This window comes from Gallinula chloropus (assembly GCF_964237585.1).
Source record: "Gallinula chloropus genome assembly, chromosome: 5".
NCBI classification, from domain to species: domain Eukaryota; kingdom Metazoa; phylum Chordata; class Aves; order Gruiformes; family Rallidae; genus Gallinula; species Gallinula chloropus.
The window spans coordinates 51,797,985-51,825,890 of NC_140090.1; the positions used below are offsets into that span (position 1 = coordinate 51,797,985).

Genomic DNA, 27,906 nt, shown 5'->3' on the forward strand with positions numbered 1-27,906 from the left:
AAAATCCTTTCCCTCTCTGTCCAGCAAGTTGCATGGCTGCCCAATCATGTCATAAACCTGTTGGAGCAGTCACGCATCCATCTTCCCAGCATCACTCTGTTTTTTGAGGTGGCATTTGTTGGCATGATACAGCCTACTAAGAGTCAAGTCAAAGAGAGACTGTTACACAAGGGCTCCACAAATTATGACAACTCTGTATGCAATCCCGAATCCATTGTAATTTCTACAAAGGATTAAAAAACTCCTAACAGGGTAAAGGTCACAGAAGCCAAATGCTTCTCCTTGTCCTTTGCTTCATGAGGTAACTTCTGCGTGAGGTGACCATCAAAGTCTATCTTAGGCTGCAGGGAAATCAGTCCCTTCTGCGACCCTTCACAAGCTCTGCACTCACAGAAGAAAATGGCTGGGAGACAAACAAGTTTCCACAATTTTTGGGTGCTTTGCCAAAGCCATCCCAAAAACAGAACATCAACAGCAGCATGACTTGAGTTAGCAGTTGTTACTGAACTCGTAACTTGACTGGAGTATCAGATGCAGCTATGAGGCAGATTTCTGTGTATGTTATGCATGCCACAGCTCCATTGTTATGGCTATTGCTGTAGAAATTCTAGCTAGTGCAGAAATTAGATATCCAAAATACACTTCTCGAGATCAAATATTCTTTTTCCTTCTGGTTCTCTAAGCAATGCACAGCCACTCAAGCAGAAGTGTCTCCAGGACTCAAAGCTCCCCTCATCCTGGATCTTATCCTTTCCAAGGTTTTGAAACTTGATTCTCCTCAATACGTGTAAAATCTTTGTCCAGTCTACACCATTTCTTCTGAAACTTGGTTTCCAGTCATAATTGCAGTGCCCATTAGTAATACTGCTTCAGTCCCTCCTCACTAGTAGTACATAAATAAAATATCTCTATCCACTAATCCACCAAGAAATACCTGCTATGTTCATTTGTTAATATGTCTGAGTGGATGACCAGCAGCACCTGCTGAGGTGGGCAGCCATTACCCTCAGCCAGCCCATCACGCACCCACTCTGCTTTACAGGCTTTGCCCAGCAAGTGGGGCTGGGCCAGATTAGGGGTGCACTCAGAGCCCAGGTTATGGTGAATGGGTTACACGACCCCATCTGTAGAGGGGCTAGTTGAAAATAAAGGTTAGCCTGTAACACCAACATGGCTGTGTTGTGGTTAAGCAGAGGAGGCCTGAAGCCCCTGCCCATCCATAGCTGTGGGAGGCAGTCACCTCGACCTCTGGCTGCCCTGGCATGACCCAGAGGTGTTTCTAGCCACCTGCATTGCACCCAGCTGTCCTACCTACGCTTTCCTCTGGGCCGGCTCGGCCTACACGCCCTCATTCCTGTGCCTTCTCCTCAGGAACATGCACTTTCTCTTTCAACCTCAACACCTTCTTGTGCCAAAGCTCCTGCTGACTGGCCCTTCTCTCTGGGCAGCACCCACAGTGCCCACCTTTTCCCAGCCTGTTGGGGTGCACTGTGGCCAAGTTTGTTTTGCTCCCTCTAAGGGCAGATTCAGCCCCCACATGCAGGTGATCATCTTCCCAACCCTTTGGGTAACTTCGGTATACTTGAAAAAAAGGAAGCTTAAAAGTATTCCATTGTTTGTGACAGAAACTGTACAGAGCAGCCCTGATCAAGAACACACCAGAGGAAAAGGGGAGGAGGAGGAAAGGGATAGGGAGGGTGGGGGCAAAGGGGGAAGAAAAGCCAGGGTGGGGTAGGCAGGTTCTGTAATAATCCTTCTTATGGATAGAAAAGGGGAAATGAAGGGTATGGGAATAAAAGAATATATTTAAACTCAGGAAGACTGATCCTTTTTCAGAGTTGGAAACTGAACATTTAAAACTCCTTGCAATAAAAGAGTGAATTATTTCACCTTGCCTATAAAACTCTGCCTTTGGGGCACATTGGCATTTCACTTTAAGAAGGTGCACAAAAGTGAGTCCCTGAGCACTAGAGGGGACCATGCTGTGGGGTACAGCAAGAGGAATGACTGTGCACATGTAGCATGCTGACCCCTCAGAGAACATCCCTGGCCCTTTGTCCTGCCCCGCTCTCTCAGCAGGTAGTGAACTGGCGGCTCCTACGGTTGTGCCAGCAATGCCAACATGGAGTGTGGCCCCTGTGGTTGCATTACAGTGGGAGTGACTTCTACAAGGTAGAAATGCAGGACAAAATGCTACAGTATTTAACCAAAGAGTAATTAAGCATGCACATGTTCATATGAAAGTTTCTTTGTAAGCAGGAGGACCTACTCGTGCTCTCCCTGTGCCTGCCTTTTGTGTGCTGCACTGTGCAAAGCAGAGATGTGCTTCCTTTTACCAAAACTTCCCTTTCGCTCTTGCATGTTGTGCAGCTACAGACAAGTGACTTTGCAGCTTTGTCCCACAAACATGGTACAGATGTTTATCACCGAGCCCTTGATGGATGAATTCAAATGGGAGAAGCAGGAGCTCAGAAGACTGGAATCTTACTGATAAATATTTCACAACATTACAGCCTGCAACATACATCTTGAGATCCCATTTGCCAGAATTGCTTACAGGTGATAGGTATGTCAATTAGTGTAGCAGTCCTGGCAGCCTGAGAACATAGATTGGGATTGATGGCCTATGTACTGTTTTCCAGCTGCAGTGCAGCTCGCTGCTATTATTTGCTTGTAACAAACATCTGTTCCAAGATGAAAGCACCTACAAATGCCTTGGAATCTCCAAAAATACAAGAGGTTAGTTTGTTAAACATTTAATCTACGTAAACAAATACAGGCTTCATGCAAGACAAGATCTGAGTATGGACTGATTATTCTATCATAACAGTGCTATTATGCTGTGCTGCACACAAAACCTTCAAACCCAAGAAATTCTCAGATGTATTTTCCTAGGTAAAATAGGTCATATGAAGGTCAATTTACTCAGAGGCTCCTACTTTTATGAATAAAACTGATTTTGAAAGAAAGGATACATTTAAACAATGTCATGGCAATGTAGCTTACTCAATAACTATCTGTTTTGATTTTTTTAATTGCTCATGTACCTCTTCAAACTCAGCCTAGCTCAGCCATGAAGAAAAAGAGCTGTTGGCAGCTGCACAGCCTGCGTAGGATGGACATGGTTCTCACAGCCGATGGATGGGGTCTCAGGTCAGAGAAAACATTACCACAGATGGCACAACTGCTTGCCCATGACTGGCCTCCCTGTCACTCATGGCAGAGAGGCCAAGGGCATGTTTCTGAACTACTCTCTTACCCCTAAAGGTGGTCTCTCCAGGTCAGGGTTGAGGCACATTGGTGGGGCAATGTGGGGAAGTTTGCACTGCTGCTGCCCATGCTGTATCTGCTCTATAAATAAATAGAGGACTTTAGTCTCCAGAGCTGTCAGTTTGGCACCTTCCATGTGCACAAAAGACATCTTTTTTTTTTATTTGTTTAGAAACAACCACCCAAAAAGTTATATGCAAAGCTTAGTATGGCGAATCAAAAGAAATCAAATTTATTGTATGAGAGCACCTAAAATCCCACAACTTTCACTCGCTCTCTCTTTTTTTGTGTGTTTTCTACTTTTAATTGTGATAAGAATAAAAGTTATGGACCTCTTTCGGTGTTTCTTGATGACAACGGTTGCTGTTCCACCACAACTCCAATGCTGCCACCAAGCATGCAAGAAGAAGGCCTATTGCTAAAATGCAGAAAACGCCTGCAAAACTGTGAAGCTTGAGTGCCTTCCCATCTGTCTGTGCGTTGGTATGGCTGTTCAGGTCACAACGTCCCATCCGCGGCCACCATTTCTGTTTAAGAACATCCAAATCTCCACTTTCTTGCAGTTCTAAGATCCTGCGGAAATTTCAAAAGACAGGTATTAGTTTCTCTGATTGTTTCTCACAGTGTTTAAGTCTTTTCCATATGTCACGACTCTTAAATCTACCGTCCCACAGCTCAAAACTCTGTCCTTCCACCACCACTGTATAGTATTCTTCATCTGAATCTCCGTTACACCAGGATTTCTTTCTACTCGCAGCAGCAGGTAAACTCCGCTGAGTAACTTTAGAAAAAGAAGAGACTTGTCAAAAATTCCACTGCAGTGCAAGAAGCATTTCCAAGGGAAATCGGTGTACTCCAATTAGTTAGTCATGGCTGGTCTGGCTACATTCAGCAGCAGCAGCTGGTCCCACTAGCAAAATACTCAACCCCCTCCACTGCTGCTCTCCCACAATAATTTCACAATCATGTGAGATTCAATGTGCTACTATTTGTGTGCCACTTAATACGAATCTGTTTAAGCATCGACCAACCCATTTACTTCAGCAAATGTACTTTATTCAAAAGGATTCTACTTCAATGCTGTTGCTTCATGCCTGAATTACTATGTTAACAGTTGCTAATTAATCATTGTTTTGCCTCTTGTGAAGTGTCCCTTCTCTCCATGAATGATTCATTTTGGATTTGGTTTGGTAACTGGTTCAGCTGTTTACTAACATTCTTTTCTCTTGAGGCAGCTTTGTCTCTGGTCATGCAGCTGGAGTTTTACCCCTTTTTATAATGAAGGAGCAAGACAAGGAAACCTTGCTTCAGCTCCCTGCCTGGAGCAGAGCACCCGTTCACCTTCTACTAAGGCCACACATGCCTACGCCACTGCATGTCTTCATTGCAGCATACACATTCACATGAAAAAGATATTCCTAGCTAATAGCTAGGCACAGCTATGCCACTAAATGGCAGGCTTATAGTCTTAGCAATCCCACACAACACCCAGTGGTTCTTGATTTCCTGCACCATTGTGAGTCTTCAACCTGTTTCTCCACCCTAAAGGGATAAACCAGGGCATTATTACTTGCTTTCTGAAGAAAGCAACAGGTTGCTTCATAGCCTGCAAAAATGTAGTATGAATCAAAGGTCTCTTTTCAACCTCTTCCTGAGCTCAAAGCAAGTTCTGAGGACATCAGTCCTTTTTCTGCCAGAGGCAGTGCTGCCTGGAGGTGTGAGGACACACCATCTCCAGTCCGCTCCTCCCCAAGCAGATGCATATGGAGCGGACGTAGGAGCTTTGTTGAAGCTTGAATTCATAACCTCTCTGCTGCCATTATTCATTATATTTAATAATTGCCAAAATTACCATGAACTACAAATGGTTGCTGGTTGTAAACAGGAATCCTATAAACCAAGTTTTGGTTTTGTTTACCTCTGGGAGAAAAGATCTCTGTAGGGGCTTCCATGCTGGAGTGCTATTCCATATCCTTTGCTGCTGATGCTGTTTCCAATGACAGTCACAGAGCATTCATCATCCGTCAGTGCAGCATATTCCACCACTGTCACATCCCACAGAAAAGCATAGTTTCCTTTCTTTGCCTGTAAATACAGCATGAACACAACACAATCTAAACTGAACTACATTCCTAAGTAGGACAAAACCAAGCAAGTAAACAAACAAACAAACCCTGAGCTTGTCGTTACTCTGCAGTGGTATTTCATTAGGTCACAGTTTATCTGTAGACCTCCAACATCTAAGTTCATTTCTAACACTCTTCCCTCACAGCAGTACCTCATCTACTTCCCTTTTTAATAGGAATACATAGGATAACACAGCCAGCTGTAAACATAAGCAAGGTTTAACATAAGAGGTTATTAATTATAAATGAATCATTATTTTTTGCAGGAGACAGGGAGTGTGACCGGTTCTGTATAGTTGTGCAACCAGATGAGTAGAGTATGGGCACAAAGTGGTGCTTCCTAGTCATCACAGTCAGCAAACACTGGAACTTTCCTCATAGATACGTGTAAATCAGGAAAGCCCCTTCCGAGAGCTGTGGTAGTCCTGTAATAAAAGGCATGCTCCCTCCTTTAGAGGGAGCTTTAGAGTTCCCTCTTTTTTTTCACAGGTAAGAAGATAAGCATCTCCTATTATCTCAGTTTTGGGACACACATTGTTTTATTTTAGCACACACCCACGTGGATGTCCTTAAATGTCATTCTTAATTTGGATTCAAACCAGTGCCTGCACGCAATGCATATGATGAATGTAAATCACCTTACTTAACATAAGATGTAAGAAACATCTCTGAATAGGGATTCAGTAAAGAAAAAAGTCATCATTTTGTTTGGTTAAAGTAATAATTGGTTTCCTAATATATTTAGGTAGTATGTTTTTAAGTCTCTAGTGAACATACAGAGTGCAATGGAACAGATGGGCTGAAACATTTAATGCAAATAAATGAGTAGTCATGAATGTAGACTTCAAAGATTTTTTTTTCTTTCCTTAAAATTTCAGGTGCTTTCAGATCTTTCTTTAGGTCAGAACAAAGCAAGGCAGGGAAATGAAGTCCTACATATATTTTTTTATGGGAATCGAACCACCAAACTCCCCTAGCAAACGGCTGCAGCTCTGACATGGAATTAGGTCATCCTTCCACTTACTTTCCATTTTTTGTGCAAGATCGTTTTGAATTCACCTGTAAGGCTCCCTTCGTTATTTTATTATCGTGGATTCCTCAGTTAAGCAATTAAGCTAATTTTACTTTGCCGTGCTTTGATATAAACCACAGCTTGCCAAAGCCCCTGAGAATTGTTTAAATATGGCAATAAACCAAATGGGTGAATTTTCCTCTAGTGAGTAGAATACAGGGGAACAAAAAATAAAAGTATGTTGTTTAGATTTTCTGTAATCTACTTGCCACAATCATAGAATCCACCACTCCCCCCGCCTCCCCTTTTATCACCATCAATGAAATCAAAGATTCCCAAATTAATTTGCTTCTGAGTTAAACCAGAGTAAAAATGTTATATCCTTCCTCTAGCTTTAAATGAGCTTGCACTGACCACTCTGAAAATAAAGTTTCATTAAGGGTGTGCCACCTTCATGGGTTTGTCCCCACTTTCTCCTTTGCCAGCTCCCTGAACAGTTCAGTGGAACAGTAATTAATGCATATAGGCTCAGACAAATACTGCTGCACTAGAGCAAAAAAAAAAAAAAAAAATTAAAATCTAAACTACAGCATGGGCCTTAAAGGAGTTATTCAAATAGGAGCCACAGGACTCTACTGCTAAAACCATACATTGATTTAGCTGACATAACTTATTAAACCAGGATGTTCATGAAAATGTCTCACTGCAGTGATGTTGTATGCAACCAGACCTCCACATCTACATCATTCATAATACTATAATAATAATAATAATACTGGCTGTCTACCTAAACAGGTAATGGTGGCACAAGGGAGGAAAGAAGAAAGAAATCACCCTTTACTATATGGGACAGCCAGAAAAGACTAAACAATTAAGGATGGCAAGGGAATGATTCCTCAAGGATTCTAGCCTATATTCAGCCAGCAACTTACATTCTTGGAAGCCTAAAATGTGTTTTTCCAAGGTATTTTCTGAATGATCATGTACTTATAACTAACTGTGTGGTTCACATCAAATCTCTGAGTCTTGCCCTTTGCTCTTCCTGTGATAGGCTTTAGTGACTCATCTTTTACGCTTTCACATACCCAATGGTGCTCATAGGCCTCCTGCCTAGTTAGGGACAACAGGAAATGGGCATCAGTCCCCCTATTGCTTCTGGTAAGGAAGGACCGTCAAAACCCCTGTTTTTATCTCATCTCAGGTAAGTTGTGTTCTATGATAATTACATAGTCTTTTTGCTAAATTTTTGCTACCTATGATTCAAAACTATCCAAGTGTATTAAAAACAGATACTTGTGGAATGAAACACAACCACACTTGTTATGTATACAGAATTTATTCAAATCCATATATCAAAACCATGCCTGATGGATGTACAGAAAGAGGACACCCAGAAAAGAGTTGGCCCAAATCACTGTGCAAAATGTCTCTTGCATGTTTCTGGTTGGGTGTTTTTCTTTGCTTGTTTGTTTTGGGATTATTATTATTTTTTTAAAATGTTTGTTTTAAAGAGATATATCTTTTAGTTGTTTCAGAATTGCTCTGTACATCATCGTTTCAAATTTACAATTTTATTAAGAACACTGACAACATGCCATACATTCCTCATCTTTTTCTTAGTAAAACTTGAAGAATACAGTCTTCCTCAAATATTAAATTTCAATTATAAGGCAATGTCTAGACAAAAACCACATTATTGATTCTGCTTTTCAAGCCCGAGTTTTCTGTATGTTATTTTATTTGTGTTTTATAACATATATAGTGCTTTGTACACTGACTTTCAGTGTTGGACAGAAGATCTTTGAAAAAGGTCTATCTCTCTCGCATTTGCAATGTTGCTATCGTAAGTTATGTCCTAAAACTGCAAGTGGTCAATAAAACAAAGTCTACAAGGTCTCTTCATGTGAATTTTATATTTTTCATGACAAAAATCATTCTAGCCAGTGCTGTCACATTTGTAGAGCATTATTTCTCTGACAGCCTGATCATTTTAGCATAAGCAGGAATCTGAGTTTTAAACTCTTCTCAGCTCCCAGAAGTACTGTTTCATAAGACTGTTTCATCTCTCTGATTGCCAAAACTAGAAGCTCCAAAGATCCCTTTTTCCACTTGCATAATTTTCTACTATGAAGAGTGGTTACCTCATACTATTAGTGTCTTCAATGCATAGAAGGCTTCCTTATGACCACGTTTAGTTTCTGTCTAAATTCAGCATCCTTCGCATCCCTACTAATATCTGTTGTGACAGCCTATGCAGTATCTTTTGTTCAGTTTAGAGAAAAACGTGTATGCAAGGCACACAACCACATACACACAAGTTTGAGATATATTTACTTTTTATATATCTTCACTAGGCAAGAAGTAAAAGCCAAGTAAAATCAAATTAACTCTTACTTTCAATCAAAAATCAAACCAAAACTTTTAAAGAGTCATTTAAACTTTTAGTATGTGTCATGTGAAAGAATGCACACATGCACATTTGCAACCCCCTTAACTTCCAGGCCTGAGGAGTGCCAGAGGTAGGAAGACCTAGAATTACAGAAGCACTTGGCACTGACCCACTGGATGTATGGGCAGGAAACTTATCAAGGCTCCCTAGTTGCATATAACACAGATGTACCCACCCACTCAACCAAGTCCTGTTCACAGCACAGGAAAGACCCACATCCCCAAGCTCTTGCATTCACAGCTCAGCCATCTAAAGCCTGAGTTGTATGTTTTTAGGGCCCAAAGGAGAACAAAAATGTTCTAGTGAGCAGGCATCTTTGCAAAGATGAGAGAGATGGTAAAGGGGAACACAGCAAATATCAGCTGAGAATAGCTAAGACAGCTTGAATAAAGAATGACTAAAATGAAGCAGAGGGTAATAAGCTAAAATTTATACTTCAGAGTTTTAATTTGCTTTCATATTTTGCTCCTTTGCTATGGCTTTATTGCAACTCTCAGCACACAGGTATATCTCAGAATAAAACAAAATATCTGTTAAACTTTCAAAAACGCCTTTGGCAGAAATTCAGCCAACGCAGGATTCCTTTATTTCACCCAGGTGAAATTACTATGGTGGCTTACACCAAACACACCAGATCTAATTTTGGTTGAAGAAGTTTAAGAAAACAGTTTTAAGAAAAAAAAAGAACCCTACAGGCAAAACTTATATTTAAAATATTTCTTCTTCACAATCATAAAAAATTAAAAGGCCAAGGAAGATTGCCTCCTAGCTATGAGAAGGACCACAAAGAGAATAGTAATACTCAGAAAAGCAGTAAGCAACCTCATAATGTCACTCCTTGACAAGGAGGGAGATGGAAGAATATTGTTCAAAAGATTCTGGCTTACTGAGGGTAAAATGTGGGCTTTTCAAAGAAGGCATAGTAAGAAATAATATAACTTGAAAAAAGATGAATTTCAGATTAATCGCTGATATGTCTGTGATTTATCTGAAACTTAGGAAGAAGCTACCATAGTAAAGACAAAAGCGCAAGAATAATGCAACATTCATCATTAATTTATTGCCAGAACAAAGTGTCACTGTAGCTGATCCCATTATATGGCTGGTACCACAGAAATATCAAAAAGTGACCTTTACATTGGCATTAGTGGAACAGTTCAAAAACATGCTTGGATAACATTTATTATCTATAAAAAAATGCTTTAAGAGAAGCAACACAGCTCTAATAGAAATAAAACATGCCATTTAATCCTGTTCAAATGATTTAAAAATTAATATAATTAAGGAGCCACTAAAGGATATAATATATTCTGGCTTTAGGGAAACATTTGCTTTCACTCCAAAGGCTGATGGGTCAAGAAATGAAGGAATTTATAAGGACCCATGAAAACATATACATGTTTTACATGTTTTACATGTATATGCTTACAACCACGATCCACAATATAAACTTCACTGTGGACAATAGATTACTAGATAAAAAAACGAGTTTAAGAAATCACTTTTCATTGAGCTTCAAATTACTTGAACTCTCAAAATAAAAATGAACAGACTGTTCAACAAGAAACAACCTGATTTAATGGTAAGCATTCATCAAGAGAACGGAAACTTTTTGAAGAATGGAAAAAAGAGAATAAATAAACTGTGTCACTGTCTAAATCAATGTCATAGTCACATTTTGTACTGTACTTGGTTTTGATGACTTCATCAAAAGTGATATAGAGGAAGAAAAGAAAGGATTCAGAGCAATTTTGGCACCAAACTGAACAGGGGAACAAACACTGTCCACAAAAGCAATGCTTTTACAGAATGCAATTAGAGCTTAATTCTCCTGTTATATACATAAAATATGTAAATATGGGAATATATAGGGATCACATTACTTCATTTCTTTGAAGCAAAACTGGCTGCTCACACAGTAAAAAGGCACAGGTTATTGCATACAATCTGGTAACTAATAATTGTGGTGAATAGCTGAATGCCACCAGGTATTATGCAAACAGTTTGCTGAGATTTACAAAGGACTTAGAAATATGTGTGATACCAATGCCAATGCCCACCTGGGATAGGAGAGCAGGAGCTACACATAACATGCTTCTTAGGCATCATGGCTGTAGAATCTTTCCATATGACAGTATTTGGGATGCATCAAGCACAGCATTGCCAGCTGGAACAGGGAGGTGATTGTCCCACTCTACACTGCACTGGTGCGGCCTCACCTCGAGCACTGGGTGCAATTTTGGGCACCACAGTACAAGAGGGACACAAATATATTGGAGAGTGTCCAGAGGAGGCAACAAGAATGGTGAAGGGCCTGGGGAGGGGGGTAGGTGGGGTGGGGAGTCTTATGAGGCAAAGTTGAAGTGCCTTGGTTTATACAGCCTGGAGAAGAGGATGCTGAGAGCAGACATCATGGCTTCCTGCAGAGGGGAAGCGAAGGGGCAGGCACTGATCTCTCTTTGGTGACCAGTGATAGGACCCAAGGGAATGGTATGAAGCTGAGACAGGGGATGTTTAGGATATAAGGAAGAGGTTCTGTACTGAGGGGGTGGTCCGGCACTGGAACAGGCTCCCCAGAGAAGTGGTGACAGCGCTGAGCCTGACTGAGTTCAAAAAGTGTCTGGACGATACATTCAGTCCCACACTGACTTGGCTGGTCCTATGTGGAGCCAGGAGTTGGACTCGATGATCCTTAGGGTCCCTTCCAACTCAGGAGATTCTGGGATTCTGTGATTTGTCAATCCTCATCTGTTATTGTACCAGAAAACTCCTGTGGCAAAATAGCACTTTTGTATGGACTGGTGATTTGCAGGGTAACCTCCTCTTACACTGTGCAGAGACATTTTTGAATAGGAGGATGTTTTCCATCTGCAATGACCACGTTCAACTGCCTTTCAACTCGTCCCCTCTCCGCTGGTTCTGAAACATCCTTCTGTTGCTAATGTGACTTTGCAGTGCATTAATGCCCTTTCTGTGGCTGTACCCATGCTGCAAAAGCTGTGTGTGCCTGGACAATGGGAGATGGGCACTGTGGCTACAGGGACTGCGCCCTGTCAGAGCAAAGGCCTGCCATGGCAACCAAAAGCCACAAAAGCTTCTTCCACTATTATCCTTTTGGCTTTAGCCAGTCAAAGGGAGCAGGAAAATCTCCAGGAAATGGAAAGAGGTAAATGGAATACAGACAAACATCTGAAATACCTGCCTGTACCATAAATAAGCAGCACTCTCCTGTTTTGCATTGAAGCAGCACTGCTCTGTGTGTAACTGCAGCTGAATTGTGATGCCGCCTGAAGAAAATGAGAAGGGGAAGGAGGGGAAAAAGGATAATAGTGATTTTTAATATTTTTTTCTTTTGCATTGTGTCAGGCAGCTCCTTATTCAGAAAAAAAATGTGTTAGGGAACTCTTTATGCTACGGAGATTTAGATTTCCTATTTCCTATAAAATACATTTTTAAGGCACATTTACATCTCTTTCATGCAGCAGTACATGTTTACAGATGGAAAATCCCATTTCCGTTCCTGACATCACTTCTCCTTTAGAAAAAGAGAATTTCTAGCCATAATACTTGACATGGAAAACTTGTCTATTTATTCAAAGAGCTCAATGAGCTAAGAAGAGCAACATTTAAACTGTAAACACAACAATTTAGTTGACAATGTTATTGAATATTAAACCCAATTTATGTAGGTGTCTAATCAAATAGCAGCCTTGGTCAGCTTTGGGGACCAAAGTAAATTTGGTTATTGTTAATGTTAATTGAATGAGCTGATCAAGTTATATAAAAATCACCCTACAATATTGAAATCAAACTTAATATGAAAAGTTATTATCACATAGCTAGAATGGAGCTGCCAGTTCCATACAAACAATGCAATTGGTATTCCAAACAGCCTGCCAGGTACGTTTCTGGCTTCAGCAAATCTAGCTACCAGCATGCAGTAGGACTACAGAATAACCGTATTTACAATCCCATGGCCAAAGAGCATCCACTGAAATAAGTATGGGGGGAAAAAAAAAGCAAAAAAAGCTAAAATACTTTTTTTCTAAGGTAAGCTGTTTTATTACTGGTTTTAATTCCAGGGTACATAGAAAAGTACTTATGTACTAGCTCCATGTAATGCTAACAAAGTCTCTCAAGAGAGAGGTCTCTCTTTGATAAAGTACTAAGCTGATAAGAAAAATCAACACACCGCAGACTTTGCTATTACCAGAGCTACCTTGCACCAAGGAAGAAAGGCTATCTGAGCAGAGGGCAGAGGGCTTTAGGAAAGCTCAGCTGGGAGAAGAGGTAGGGTGAACCGAAACCATTGACAGCTCCTATGTTGAGAAGACACAAGAGTATTTGTATAAGGATTTGGTCCAAAGGTCTCACAAACAATTGGGAATTTTTTTTGTTAAAGGACTTTGAATTGGGAAATGGGATGGCCTGTACTACTGAATTCACCTCCCTTATTGTACTGTGAAAATCAGTGAACTTTGGATGTTTTCTCTCTGTTCAGAAAATCTTTCAAGATTCTAAGTCAAAAAAAGAAACCCTAGCCACAACCATTTAATTATTTCGTACTTGCAAAAGCAAAAAGAGCTGGCAATATACTTATTCAGAATCATGTTTCACTGCCAACAGAGTAACTCTGACCAAACCCTAGGTTAATAACAGCTGTTAATTTATTTTGTGAAAAAAAAATCAATTGACACACAAAGAAGACTTTTCATGAAAGGAACAGCACATTAAACTTTCACTAACTACTTCTGCATCCTTTGTGCCATAAAATACTCCTGGACATGTGTGGTTTGATATTTTTTACTGTCTGTTTTTTCTGCGCTACAAGATAGGAAGCAGAGAAGAGAGGCAGACTGTGAGTGAGAAAGTGTGGACATTTGTATTTGTGCAAGCTGTTTATCTGGGGACTGTTTGTCACAGTACTTGGCACAAGGATATAGGATCCCAAGCCATTTTGTATGAATATATATGAATCCCAACCCTGTGGAGTCATACCTGAGAGAAATAAAAGTTAGGTGAAAGCACAGTGCAAAAGGCTATATGCATCTTTAAAACTCTGGAATAAACAAAATCTTGCATAAATTTCCTGTTCTAAGGTAAATGAGTATACAGTCAACACATCTCTTACTCACGTTTCCAATAAATTCAATCTAGCAACTGAGAAAAAAACCCCACTGTAATAAGCAAAGGACAGAAGTCAGTCCTGGGCAATGTAAAGAATGGCATTCAAATAGTACCATCAGAGCTCCCAAGAAACGTGGAAACCTTCTGGTCAGATCCAAAGAAGCATTTACATGCTGAAGACTTAGGCCTGGCCAAGGCACTTAAATTCAAAACCATGAGCCCAAAGTAGTATTTTTATCTGCCATTGAAGTATTGAAAGAAATAGGGATTTTTTAAAATAACTGTGTAATTGTTTTCCTGTGACTTAACATTATTAATTCCATACAAACAACACTGATGCAGGCACAAAAATTAGATGAAAACCCTCATGATCCAGTCTTACCTTCCTGATGCCTTCAGAAGGGTTCGATACACAATTATCTGCCCCATTATTCTTACTGATAGTCCTCCACAGTTCAGCAAATGTGTTATCCTGCTCCAAAGGGTTTGTCCCTTTTGCTTTAAAGTATTCATACACTGCTGAATCCCTGACTGTACCATAAGATATATCCATTTGTTTGGAAAGATCCTGAAATGTTCTGAAATTCAAGTGATATTGAGACATTAGTATTATGTAGCACATTGCCAGGATTTCATTCATTAAATGGTTTCTTTCTATGTCTGTCATTAGTCAGAAAGCACTTACCTTCATGGAGTAACACGATTTTTCCTCATCATGAAAGAAAACCAAGGAGTAATTTAATAGTATTGAGCTCATATGAATTTATAACTGAGCTCGTCTTCACCCCACTAAAGATTTTTTTGGACAGATAACATTCATGTTAAATATTACAATACCAAGTTTGCACAAGAATGTAGTGCAATAAAGACTTACTCCAGCACAGGAAAAACTGAGAATATAAATATAAACTTCCAGCCCCATCAGCATCACCAGAAATATCTTGCAGAATTCAGTGGAATTAGTTTGCAGTTACTTCAATACTCCTTCTGACTCCAAATCAATAGGACTGTTTTAAAAAAAAACAAATAAGAGTCTCACTTCCAATTTCCACAAAGTCTCTCTCTCTTTTCACAGCCTCTGGTAAAACAGACATTTTTCATTCACACACAGGCCTAACTTTCATTTACTCATCATACCACTCTGGAAGTGTAAATGGGCCTCAACTTGAGTGGCTGTGAATGCACCATTTATTTTTAAATTGTACAGAATGTAATTCACTCCTGTTTTACAGCCTTTTCTGCACAGAAAGGTGTAAATCACTGCCTGCATCAATGAAAACCAAGCCAAGTTTCAAAACATTTGAAGTGGCATCACAGAAGCAGCATTCCAGATGTTTTCCACATTCTTAAGTTCATTCCCATTCCCGAGCATCCTTCCCTTGCCCTCAAATATGGCTTCTGTGCAGTGCCACCCCTTTTTTCAGCTGAACATACATATGCACACACACGCATTGGCCACCACCTGTGACACCAGGGAGCAAACCAGACCTTATAAATAACAGTTTATTTATGTTTTATAATGTATAACTTCACATCACCACAACAATAAGCTTCTGATACAACCGTCTGTTCAAGATGAGTCAAACTGAAGCAACCTTCCCTGCCCTCCTCTGCCCATTTCTGTTTTCCAAAAACAATCTTTCAGAAAAGAAAAAAAATCCTCCTCAAAACATTGGAAAGGCCTGCTCATGCCGCCTCCCACCTCCTCCAACTTCTGGAGCCACAAATGCTAAACATTTTGCCTTGCAATTTCTTCACAATTCTCCTGAGGAACCTTGTCTTGGCCCGTGAGCTGAGGCTGTTTTGCACAGTTGAAGACTTGTCAGAGACAATATTTTTCTGCCACCCTTTTCACTATTTCACTGGGGGGATGCCACTGCTTACACCTCACATCCATTCAACACTATTCAAAGCAAAGCAAAAGTGTACAATACTACAGAAAAATATGTTAAAAACTTTTCCATCACATCACCTCCAGTTCTCTGAAGCTTGGCTCCAAAAGGACCCTTTTCCTGGGACACACTGCGTGTTAGCCATCCAGCTCTGTCCCCAGAGCTGCCTCTTCCAACCTCCCCCAAACTCTTCAAACTCATAAGCTGCTTCGAACAGGGTAAGTGGTTTAAGTTCTTAGACTGTGTTAAGGACTTTTTATCATTTTAAGCTGTTAAGCAGCTTTAAGTAAGGCTGTGTGAACAGAATTCCTCTGTATACATTGCACACTTGTGGATTTGGGCTAACTCTGGGAGTTACATCAAAACCGAAACCTCCGGTTATTTCTCTATCTCTGTATATGGCACTTCGTTAAAATACAAAATACGCACCCTGGAGGTTGCTGGAAATTCAAAATTCTAATCAAAAAATGGGAGAATTTATGTCAGTTTTATTTCTCTCTTTGTTTAACAATCCTGAAAGCTATATTCGGGTCTCCTAAATGTTTCCTGTACATTTCATTGAACAGGACCATTTTTCCTCCAGTCTCAATCTAAATGATTACATGCTACATTTAGTTCCATCTTTTTTTTTTAAAAAATAAGTTTCATCATATTCCATGAAATTGCTTACATCCTGGGGATGGACGATCTGGCTGTTAAAAGACACATTTCTGTCTATTTTATGTACAACTGACAAAGAAAGTCCTGTCTGTACACACAGGAGGATTTCTGTGGCAACCTTTTTTACACCAGGTTTGGCATACAGATTTTGGCATGTGTAGGAGTACATGTTTGGTGGAAGCACAGCAACAGAAATGCATTTAGCTAATGTTCTTTAACACAGCTTTCAGTTGATAACAACTTTTCAAATGCCTACTGCTTGTGCTGCCATTCTGTTTGAAGGTTTGGATATTAAGAAATTAAACCCGCAGTTTTAATAACATCAGTATTTTCTGGATTATTAGAACCACCTCTGTGGATGATTTCTGTCAGAAATATGCCTTTTGTCTTAGCTAAATTGTACTTTATTGACAATCAGTACTTTTAGCTAAATTAAATTTTATTGGCAATCAGTACTGTACAAAAGCATGGTACATCTCACTTTTTGAGTGGTATGGTGTCTTCAATTCCCTAAACATAACAGGATACAGTGAGCAAATTTGGGGTTTAAGCCAAGTGCTTTGCTGGCCCAATAGAGAGGTAATCAGGCCTGGTGGCAGGGGTGAAGCCCAGCCTTTGCCTGGTGTAGCAAGGCAATCACTGACCCTTTAGCTGGCAGAATTTCCTTAGGAGACATAGGGAATAAGGATCATGTGTGCCTTTCTCACAGTGTCCTGCCACTGCCACAGGAAATTCTCCGTACTGCACCACCATGGGAAATAATGATTGAGGGCTTGGACCATCTGTCCTGTGAGGAGAGGATGAATGAACTGGGGCTGTCCAGCCTTGAGAAAAGAAGACTGAGAGGGGATCTGATCAATGGTTATAAATATCTAAAGTGTGGGAGACAGGGGGAAACGGACAGTTTCTTCGCAGTGGTCTGTGCGGACAAGACAAGGGGCAATGGCCTCAAGTTGGAGCACAGGAAGTTCCACACCAACATGTGGAAGAACTTCTTCATGGTGATGGTGACAGAGCACTGGGACAGGCTGCCCAGGGGGGTTGTGGAGTCTCCTTCTCTGGAAATATTCAAGATCTGTCTGGACACATTCCTCTGTGACCTGTCCTAATGAACCTGCTTTGGCAGGGGGGTTGGACTCGATGGTCTCTGGAGGGCCCTTCCAACCCCTGCAATTCTGTGATTCTCTGAATCTGTGAAATATCCTGTGACCATCATCAGAGTGCACAGTCAGGGTCATAGTAAGTGACTAAGCTTGCAAGTGATTCCTGTAGCAAAAATACAGAAGGCTGGTGACTGTTTCAGTGGGAAGATAGCCTTATGACTTTACCAAATGGACCACTTAGCCAAACTACGATTTCAGAAATTGTCCTGACAGAGAATGGCCTAGACCACAGTTCTTACTCAGTATGAAAACATCCTCTTTACTGTACGTCTGCATAGAAAGCGGAGGAAATATTCAACATTTCTGTGGCCAGCAGGGTGATCAAAAGACCTGGGCATGGCAGATACGGTCACATACATAAGAGATACTGACTGTAGATTAGTATCTCCTGGCTTTTACAGGAAGAATTAGGATAATCATTTGTGCGGTTTTTAAACACTGTTAGTTTAACTCCCTCTGATCTGCTATTGCTGGACAAAATAGTTCACTGCTACATCTCAGATACTGGTTGTATCTTACAGTTGTGTCATTCTCTAATGGCAGCTGCTCTTATCATTATTAGACTTCATTTTTGCCACCAGGCATTAGCTGGACCCACCTTCTTCAGCTACTCAAACTCTTGGCTCCCTTTCTTATGGCAAAGATATTTTTGCATTTAATATACAAAATTATTTGCAATAAAAATATGTATCATAACAAGATGCCCCATTAACCTCACCACCTCAATTATTGGATCTCACAACCCATTAAGAACTCTCTGTAAGTGTGATTAAAGATAAAGCCAGTAAAGCAGAAAAAAACACTTATAGGAGACGATCTTCAATTTGTAGATGAGTACATCCACAGCAATGTTATGTGTACAGCAATTGCTGTATTAAGCAAGTACACATAACACCAACTGATTTAAGTAAATCTATCTGCAGTCAATCTTAACAAAAATGGTGTCTTTTAAAACTGTATTTCTGGCTAAAAAACATCCTTAGGTCGATTATATAAATGCAACACTTGATACATAATTTCCAGTGGACTTGCAATTACTTCATGTAGAGTCAACTGAAAACTAGAATTCCAGCTTGTTTTATTTTTTAGAAACATATTGACATAAACCATATGCTGCAGAATAAACAGGCAATAGCTGCACTAGCGTTTATTATCAGACCTCTAAAAATAATTGTCAGAATAACAATACTGGGTAAGCTACACTTTTTTGAGATGTTTTCTTGCTAACAAAGGATTCCTGTAGCTGCAGATGGCTAGACTAAAAATGTGATGCCAGTATGGGTTTACTTTGCTCTGGAACAGCTACAAACTTTCTAGATGAATAATAGAAACAAATTTTGTCTAAGTGACAGACTACATCCATCACTAGGTGCTTTGAAGTTAACTGTGGATCAATTAACTCAACTGGAGCCATACAGATCATTAGATGTGATCAAAGTATTAAAAAACCTCAGCAAACCCAAAAAAACTCTTGTCATTCCTAAATTAAAACAAAAGGTATGTTCTTTCTTTTTGTATCAACTTCAACTTTTTTTTTTTTTAATTTAAAGGTCTTTAAGCAAAGCCACAAGGAGAAAAAAAGGAAAAAAAATACTGGCTTATTGAAGTTTCCCACATCTTTACCATTAATTTTTAAAGAAGTTTGTAGCAAGCTCCACATCTGGATTCCTGTATGCAAAACCTATGACTAAAGAAGCCAATCAGCTGGCTGGTGGTGTCATGCAGAAGGAGTATTTTATGTCACAGTAGTAACTGTAGCGTTTTATATCTTGACTTCTGCCTCAGAGAAACCGTAATGGGGAAATCCTGACAGGTTGTTGATTTCGTGGTCGTTTCTCCTTGGCATTCACAACTGGCATGTTCCGACACTGTGAAACTGGGGATTTCTGCAGTCTGCTATTATGTATGGGAAAATAATATTTCAGCAGTTTCTGAATGCACAATATTATTTAAAAATGATGCACAATTTTTCACACTTAGTTCCCGTTCATTCACCTGCACATATACCATTCAGAATAATAGAGTTTAAAGTTAGACATAGCAAGCAGCTCGCTACTCTCGTTCTTCCATGCTGTGGTTATGCTTCTGAGTAACCTCTCCCTTCACAGCACTACATATGTTTTGTCAAAAAATACAACTATTCTTCTAAGCTAAAATTAATTCCTTTTCTTATTTAATATTCGTCCTTAAGTCATCTATAGACAGGAAAATAAATTTACTGCTTCTTCCACATTTGGCAGAGAAAGCTATGTTCTTCTACCTGAGGAAGTTAGTACCCAGAGATTTTTGCTGAACAGAGCATAATGTTTTATGTGATGGCTGCCACCAAGATAAAGCATCACAGAGATGAGACAGTTTATGCCGCTCTACCTAAATGAAGCCTTATAAATGCATACATAAAATGTATGGCACGAGTCCTAAATTTCTGTTTTGAAATACCTTGAGGTTACTTTATTTTCTTTTGATCTTTTTTTCCCCCTCTTGAAAGCTCAAAATTCACAACATCTGCAGAATTAAAAATAAGTACAGTTCCTAACTATAACAGTTTTCTCAAGAAGATAAGTGGGAGGGAAATGCGTGCTTTACGTCTTGGGGAAAAAAGCAATCCCACTAAATTTCTAAGTAAAAATAAAAGTAGCTGAATTGATTTGACAACATTATACCACCAGTATAAGTTGAAGAAATACCTTTGAGGTGAAGCCTATTATATAAAATTCTACCTGAATGGAGATTTATTTGATAAAGTTATCACCACTGGAAAATAATAAGTTGAAAGAGAATTCTGCCTGCTGTTAACTGCAGAAAAGCACCCACATTTTGAGACATAACTACACCCTCCATGGATGTACTTGCCAAAACAATGAGAAAAAAAAAAGAAGAAACCCATTGTTTATAGTTGTTGACCACATATCAGCTGACTCACTGAGAGGACTTGGAAGCCACGCAAGCTTTACAGGATCAGTTTCTCATTTGTACATGTACTATTCTAGTGAGGAAACAGTCTGAAGCTGAATCAAGGTTGTGGGCGGTAGTGTGGTGATACAGATAATTTCTACACAAGCAGAAGGTCCTTCCATTCAGAAGCTGAGTCCTGAGGCAAAAGATTTGAGCCTTACTCCATTATTCACAGATGTCTTTGGACTTTGGATGTCCAGCCTTAAAATATACTAAGACACCTGAAAGAGAATTAAAACTTCCACACAAAGACATTTTTAAGAGCCAGTTTACCCAAGTTGAATAGTTTAAATGGTTGAAAGACCAGGAAAAACAAAAAAATAATCTGTTATAGATATACATTGCCACTAGGTGATGATAGTCTCATTGACTCAGAGGCTTACATGCAAAGTTTCACCATCTTACTGAATCCAAGTTACACATGTAAAATAGAAGAGAGAATTGCAGTTAGTCACCCTAAACATTGGTGCAGCCAATGCTTAATAAACCTTAAATTATACTGGAAAGAGCAATATGCCAGTTGAATAGTGAGATAACATCAAAATTGATTTCTCTTTAGCATTTGCAAATTTATAAAGTAAACACCCATCCAAAAAAAAAGTAAGGGTTAAAAAAAATAGTTTAAAAAAAGTAAAAAAAAGGATAAAAAAAAGAAATGAAGAATTATTCTGGCATATTTCTATAAATTTCCCACATATGTTCCTGATCCATAATGGAATGCTACTAGCATGTGTTAAACTGGATGTAAGTTGTATAAACTACAAGATGGGTGACTTTAAAGCTTATTTTTAGTAAGACAAATAAAGAGAATATTAAAATGAAGGCAAGTTTATCTTCACATCTAATAAAATTAGACCTCAGAAGAATTAGGTCCATGGTTTTAATTTGTGCATGTCTTTGACTTTCTTTGAAATTACGAACAATCTAGCTTAAATCAATCATTAAGTTCTCCAGCTTCTCTACAGTGGCACGATCAAATTCCTCACTGGTGCATTTTGCTGCAAAACAAGTCACTTCAAATGCTCTTAATTCTGCCCCAGTGCAGTGTTGCACAAAGCAACGGGTTTCTTCAGCGCCTAGACTAAGCAGAATCTTCACTTTACTGCTGGAGGTAGTCCAGTAGGAACCTGCAGCAGTACTTGCATGCTTAGTATACACTTTGCAGGATCAAGTCCTTTACCAGCAAATACATCATTCTGCAGTTTATATAAAACTCACTTCATCAGCCACCCATGAAAAATACCGTCCACTTTGCTCTAAACAAAAGCCTTAACAGAAAAAGCCTCGTGGGAGTTTCTACGAGGGAAGCCATAAGCACTGACAGATTAAGCTACGCTGAATCAATGGAGTTGCAGCCGTTGACACCAGGACTAAACACTTCCAAATCATGGAAGGAGACAAACAGTGCAGACAGTTACAGCTATGCATGGGCTTGTCTTCGTTGGTGGAGCCGGAACAGCTGCTACACACAATTTCAAAGAAGTGGGGACTTTCCTTCAGTGGAAAAACCAATCAATTGCCATGTGTCACAGCACACGTTGCCATGTCAACTACTTACTTTTACTATAGTTAAAACAAACAGCGACTGAAACCCTCAGCAGGTATTGGCACTGCCAAAGCTGCTTATTGTAGCAGTTCTGTAATGACCATGATGGTTGCTGCCAGTGCGGTAGCATCTCTAAGCCCTTGTCTGGACTGGAACTCCCTGTCCTATCTTAGATCTAACCAAAAGTAAAATGTAACATTCAGTTATTGATTTGCAGGGGGGAAAGGAATCTCAAGCCAGCTTTATTTTTGCCAGACGAGTAAGTGTTTTGCTACATGCTCCCTGTGCCGTGGCAACTGCCCTGTCACCCTTCCAGCAAAGGATCAGGACCCTCTCCCTCTCCTGCTGCCCCAAAGTAATTTGTTTCTTAGAGTAGCTAGTGTACCTGACCGGTAGATCAATTCTTCTGAGACTGGTGAAACTATCCATGCAGACACTGGCAACAAAAGTATAAATAATAAGGAAAACACAAAATGAAGCAGTCAAATATCACTGACACAAAGTACCAGAAGCACAGAACCTTGTGCAGCCTCTACAGTGTTTTCATTTCTTTAAAAAGACTTCTACCAGCCTCTGTTCCAACACACAAAGGGAAAGTCAATAAAACTAAACTAAACTGTCTACTACATTCCCAGTACAGCACTACTTTCACTGCAGACAGAGTGTTTTCACTGGGGCTCTGCTCCTGCAAAGCTACTGCATGATTAAAAGGAGGGAGTAAACCATACATATACACACTGAAATGCAAAGACAGTCCAGCTACTAATGATATGCTGTCATGTTTACTACTTTAATACTAATGAATTACTAGTTACACACTATCAACAAAACATTTGTAGGCCTTGTGTGCTTTTTCTAAGCGGGTGAGATATGGCAGGAACAAGCTGTGTTACCATCACTTGAAATCTTGGTTTTGCTTTACTGATCTCGGAACAATCTGCAGCATCTTTGCTAAAGTCAAACAAGTATAGAGATTGTAGGACAAAAATCCTTACAACTAGGCTGTGTCCAATTGGTAATATCTTCCAGTCGTTTATTTAGGAAACATGCCCATTTTCAAAAGAAGACATAGTTTTTCTGGCTGTGAGACTCAACATTGGATCAAAAAATCAACCCGGATTCTCATCATCATCGGTAAAACAGGTTCTTCAGTAAACAAAATTAGACCTCTGGTTATTCCTATCCTTTGCTATTTCTAAATGATGCCTTCAGGACCACCTCAGCAACTCCAGTCATCTGCAGTGATCTGCACAAGTGTGACTTGACTCGTTGCTGGATCACAGAAGTTCATTTTGCCTGGAGCTGACACTGGCTCTGCTCCAGCACCACACAGAAAGAAATCTGTTAAACAGCTAGAAATAAGCTAAATGCCTCCTGATTGCCAGACCAATGTTTCTAACTACACTTCCAACCCTCCTCTTATTCAAGCCTCCTCCAGGCAATAAAAGCTAAAGTCAGATTTCTGATTTTTTCATTAACCAGGGGTCTTTTTTAGGTTGTTTATTTGTAACATTTTTTTTTTTCCGGATTTCTTATACTTTAGTCATAATTATCATATGGAAAAGAAACCAAAATGTGCCCTACAGTAGAAGTCATGATTATTTTGCTTGAAGATGTTTTAAAACCAGTCATATAACAGCATAACAAGTAACTCCATCAATAGTGGTAGTGATGGAAACTAGTTTCCAAGTATTTGCATCTCAAAGCTGCATCCACTGCTGCCCAGTAGTTTGTGATCTCTGGATGAAGTTTCTCTCTTGCATTTGTGATCACATATGAATTTACCTACAAGGGGCATTTAGAGAAGCCCTCTTCACTACCTTATTTGTCTGTATTGCTAAAAAAATTAATACCCTTGAGATGTTAAGCACTTTGGCCACTGTATTTGAAATTAAACACAGGAAAGAAGTAGACTGATGCAGAGACATTCAGACTAATCACATTAGAGTTTTGGGTTTTTTTTTAAGAGGCCAAGGTTTACAAAAGCTGGGGCTTTAATTTATGTGCTCAGATCCATATTAGAACTACTATATGACTGGTCAGATTTTCAGAACAGATCAAGGGAAGTTTTGGCTCAACAGCACATTTGTAAGATGTTCACAGATCCAACTAAAAGCCTGGAAAGAGATTCAGAGGAGCCATGAGCTGTTGCTGCTCATCCTGCAAATCTAGATTAATCAGTCCTGCTAAAAAATCTGGCTTAACCTGGGTCCTTTACCCACACTCCATATTACATTCAACAGCGAGGAGGAAATTAAACTGCAATGAAAAAAGGTGAAGACATCTCAAGAGCTTGTGGACTGTCCTTGGGAAAAAGTCACATCATAACATGACTTTTGAATATCTTCTTGCTTTACTTTTAAACCATTTTGCCATTATGACGTGTCTCTGAGTACCTTTAAGGGTTAAAATGGTAATTAAAGCAAGGTATTCTACCCCTTAAATTATTAATTAAAACAAAACCTGCAGCTGGTGTTTAACAGCAACTCAGTCCCAACAGCAGGTTTTAGTCACTTCACCTAAATCAAACATATCATAAAGTTGGCATGAAAATCATATTGTCTGAATCAAACACATCTGGTGACTGACACACACTTTTACTTATAATGAAAATAACAAACTACCTTTATTCTTTATGCAGATGCACTTTAAATTGTTTGCTTCCCTGATGCCTTCTACCACTCATGTTCAGAAGCTAAAAATCCTAATGAAGATTAATGATTAAAGATTGAAAGGGAAGAAATTGCCTTCTTCCTTCTCAACTGGTGTTACAAGTACCAATACCACTGCCGTTTGGTTTTGCACTCAGATGTCAAAGGGTAGCTTTTTAATTAAATAAGGTGGGGAACAGATAAGCTTCACATCTTGATGTTGGCTTATAAAATCCTTCCTTAGGGTGAGTGGTACTTTGTACCATGACTGTTAGGCTATCATTAGACTGTGAGTAGTTCCATTAAAGCCCATGAAATCCCAGTGTGGGAGAAGGTCCTATTCAACTCTTTATTAATTTTTGATTTATCAGGAATTGTCACATGCTGCACAGAAGACCTGCTGAAAGAACGAGGGTCCGGGCTGCTGTCTGCCCCTGTGTCATAGCTGGGGTGGAGCGGCTGGGTGAATTCACATGGCTCAGATCTGGGTACAATGGGATGCCAGAAAGCAGCTTCACACCTTTCTTTACCACAGGGAGTAAAGCAGAAGCTATCAATGTTGACAGAAAGAAGAGAAGAAAACAGAAGGGCTCTGAAGAGGCATCTTGATTGCTAGAACATGTGCTGTGTACTCCTGGGAAATCAAAACATAGGGCTCTTCATTAATACTGGAAGCACATGTAGCATTCATCAGTTATTATTGATGTCTAAAGTGCCTGCATTGCATATGCATATTTTTAAGTCTGGAGGCCCACTTCCCTGTTTCTCAGAGGACCCAAAGTACACACACTCAGAATATGGTGTACTTTCCACCTCATCCACACAGGCAAGAAAGCAAACTGAAAAAGGGACCTTGCCTTTTTGCCTCTCCCTCCTCACTCTGAGCATGAGTCTCGCCTGAATACCAAACCTCATACTGACAGCACAGCATCAAAAACAACTAGCTGTTCCTTGTATTGAGATTAATTAGTTTATTGGGTAGCCTAATTACATACCTTGAAATACGAGCTTGGAAATTGCATTACTGCCTTATGAAGGAAGCACAATGGTTAACATCCACCCCCATTCTGACTGATGGTTTTCTATTCTTCTTTAGATAGATATGACTATTCATAAATCAATTAAATTAAATCAGTGGCTTATTCTCCTAGGCTGGTTTTAATGGTGTAGAAAGCAAACAACTTTAGTGCATGTGATTACATTTCTTTTAATGGGACTTCGGCAGCTGTATCAAAATAGCTTTTCTAAGGCAACCCTATTCTCTCCCTCATCTTCACATGAGTCCAGAGACGCTTCCCTATTGTATTATATGGGGACAGACGTGCAGAAGAAAACATTGCTCAGGAAAGCAGATGAGTCCAGGAAGTGGAAAGGACACATGTAAATCTTTCCTTAGCAACACACTATTATTTCCAGAAACGTTTTCTTTCCTTCTGGAAAGTCCTTTGCAACAAAGGAACTAACAGGAAAGCACTTGTGGTAGTTAACAGCAGTGTCTAAGTTTTCAAGGAAACTAAGATCCTGCAGCTCTTTTCTTCCCCCCGCTAAATAGCCACAATTTACATCTATTCAAAGGGTGTTTCGCTCTGTTTTTTTTTGTGGGGGATTTTGTTTTTGTTTTTTTTTTTTTTAAACATTATCAGGAATAGTTTGCAAATCTCCTTATGAGGATATTTAATTTTTAAAGTCTTGTCTTAAAATCACGAGTTTAGAGTTTTCTACCTTGTTGCAAGGCAATCTATAAACAACTTAGAATGTTTAGAATGGTTTAGAAAACTTTTATTTCAGAATACAAAGTACCATCCTATATATCATTAAGAGTTTAAGGTGTGAAAAAGGATGATCTATCATGGAGAAATTTATAGGGGGAATGGCTATTTTAGATCTGAATGAAAGCCTCAAAGAGAAAAGTAACCAGATTAAAAGTGTTTGCAAGATTATGGAACTCACTGTTGTGAAGGGAGGGGGGAAACACATGTAATAGTGGATTTCAAAAAGACGGGAGCTCAGCAGACTTTAGAAACTGGAGGATAAAGTCTGATGGAACGTTGATTTTAAGGGTAAAGGACTACGCAAGAGCTGGCAATATCTGAAAGGGAGCATATCAGAGACACAGATACAAAATATCTTAGCTCAAGGAAACGTAGGAAGAAATAAGATAAGACAATGCTAACGATTTCAGCAAGAGCTCTTTCTGAATCTAGAAAACTAGAAGAATTTTTTTTCTAAGTGATTATAAAAGAGTGCTGCAACCATTTGAAACAATATTCGTGTGTACTATATATGCATGTGAGAAAAAAAAATCAGAGATTCAAAAATAAATTCTCCTCATACCACCAGTGAATCTAACTTACATGACTTAAGATGTTATGGTACAAAGCTGTTTGCATCATCCCTTGACTGAAGTTCCTGTGTCCACAACCGAGATGGCAGAAGGACACATGTATCCCAATTATGCTGAACAAAGATCGATTTCTTAATTCATGGCTGGTTTCATTAGCAAAATACAAAGGAGATGACAGTGCTCTGAGGTCACCAAAACTGACACTCAGCCTCACAACCTACAGCACTGGCATGTTCAGACTTTAGCCTCTGAAAAAAGGACTGCTCCGAGAGAACAGGTTTTGAATTGATTGTATAAACTGAACTCTTAGGCTATGGGAGGCATGATCTTTACTTGTTTTTTATGGCAAGCTACTAAATTTGAACATTCATATGTGGAAAATGGATCTTCTAGGTGGAGCACAGGATGGAGCATAGCATGGTGACACGTTATGGCGTTAACCAACCAAGCACTGCTCCGGGACAATGGCTGGGCAAGCATTCTTCCTCTACCCCTAAAGAAATAAAAAATTCAGCACATGTTCCCCTTACTCACAATCATCCTGCTGACATTGAATATATGGCAATGAACAGAAGGTGGGAAAATTACTTTTGCTGCCAGGAGGATGGGAAATTCTGTTGCTGAACGACCACAGTACAAGAAAGACAGAACCACTGCTCGCATTGAGATGTGAGAAACTATGCAAGATGAAAAGATTTTTTTTTCCTTTTT

The 27,906-nt window shown here is 39.6% G+C and overlaps 1 protein-coding gene across 1 annotated transcript in view; it reads right to left on the reverse strand.

Moving 5' to 3' along the window:
* Positions 1 to 27,906, reverse strand: part of GRID1 (glutamate ionotropic receptor delta type subunit 1) — a gene marked incomplete at both ends in the record, with an annotated part of 542,891 nt that overhangs the window by 14,524 nt on the left and 500,461 nt on the right. The window contains 3 exons of the mRNA XM_084264405.1: positions 3,603 to 3,843; positions 5,189 to 5,355; positions 14,367 to 14,562. Of these exons, the coding sequence (XP_084120531.1) occupies positions 3,603 to 3,843; positions 5,189 to 5,355; positions 14,367 to 14,562 (604 nt within the window). The remainder of the gene's footprint in view (positions 1 to 3,602; positions 3,844 to 5,188; positions 5,356 to 14,366; positions 14,563 to 27,906) is intronic.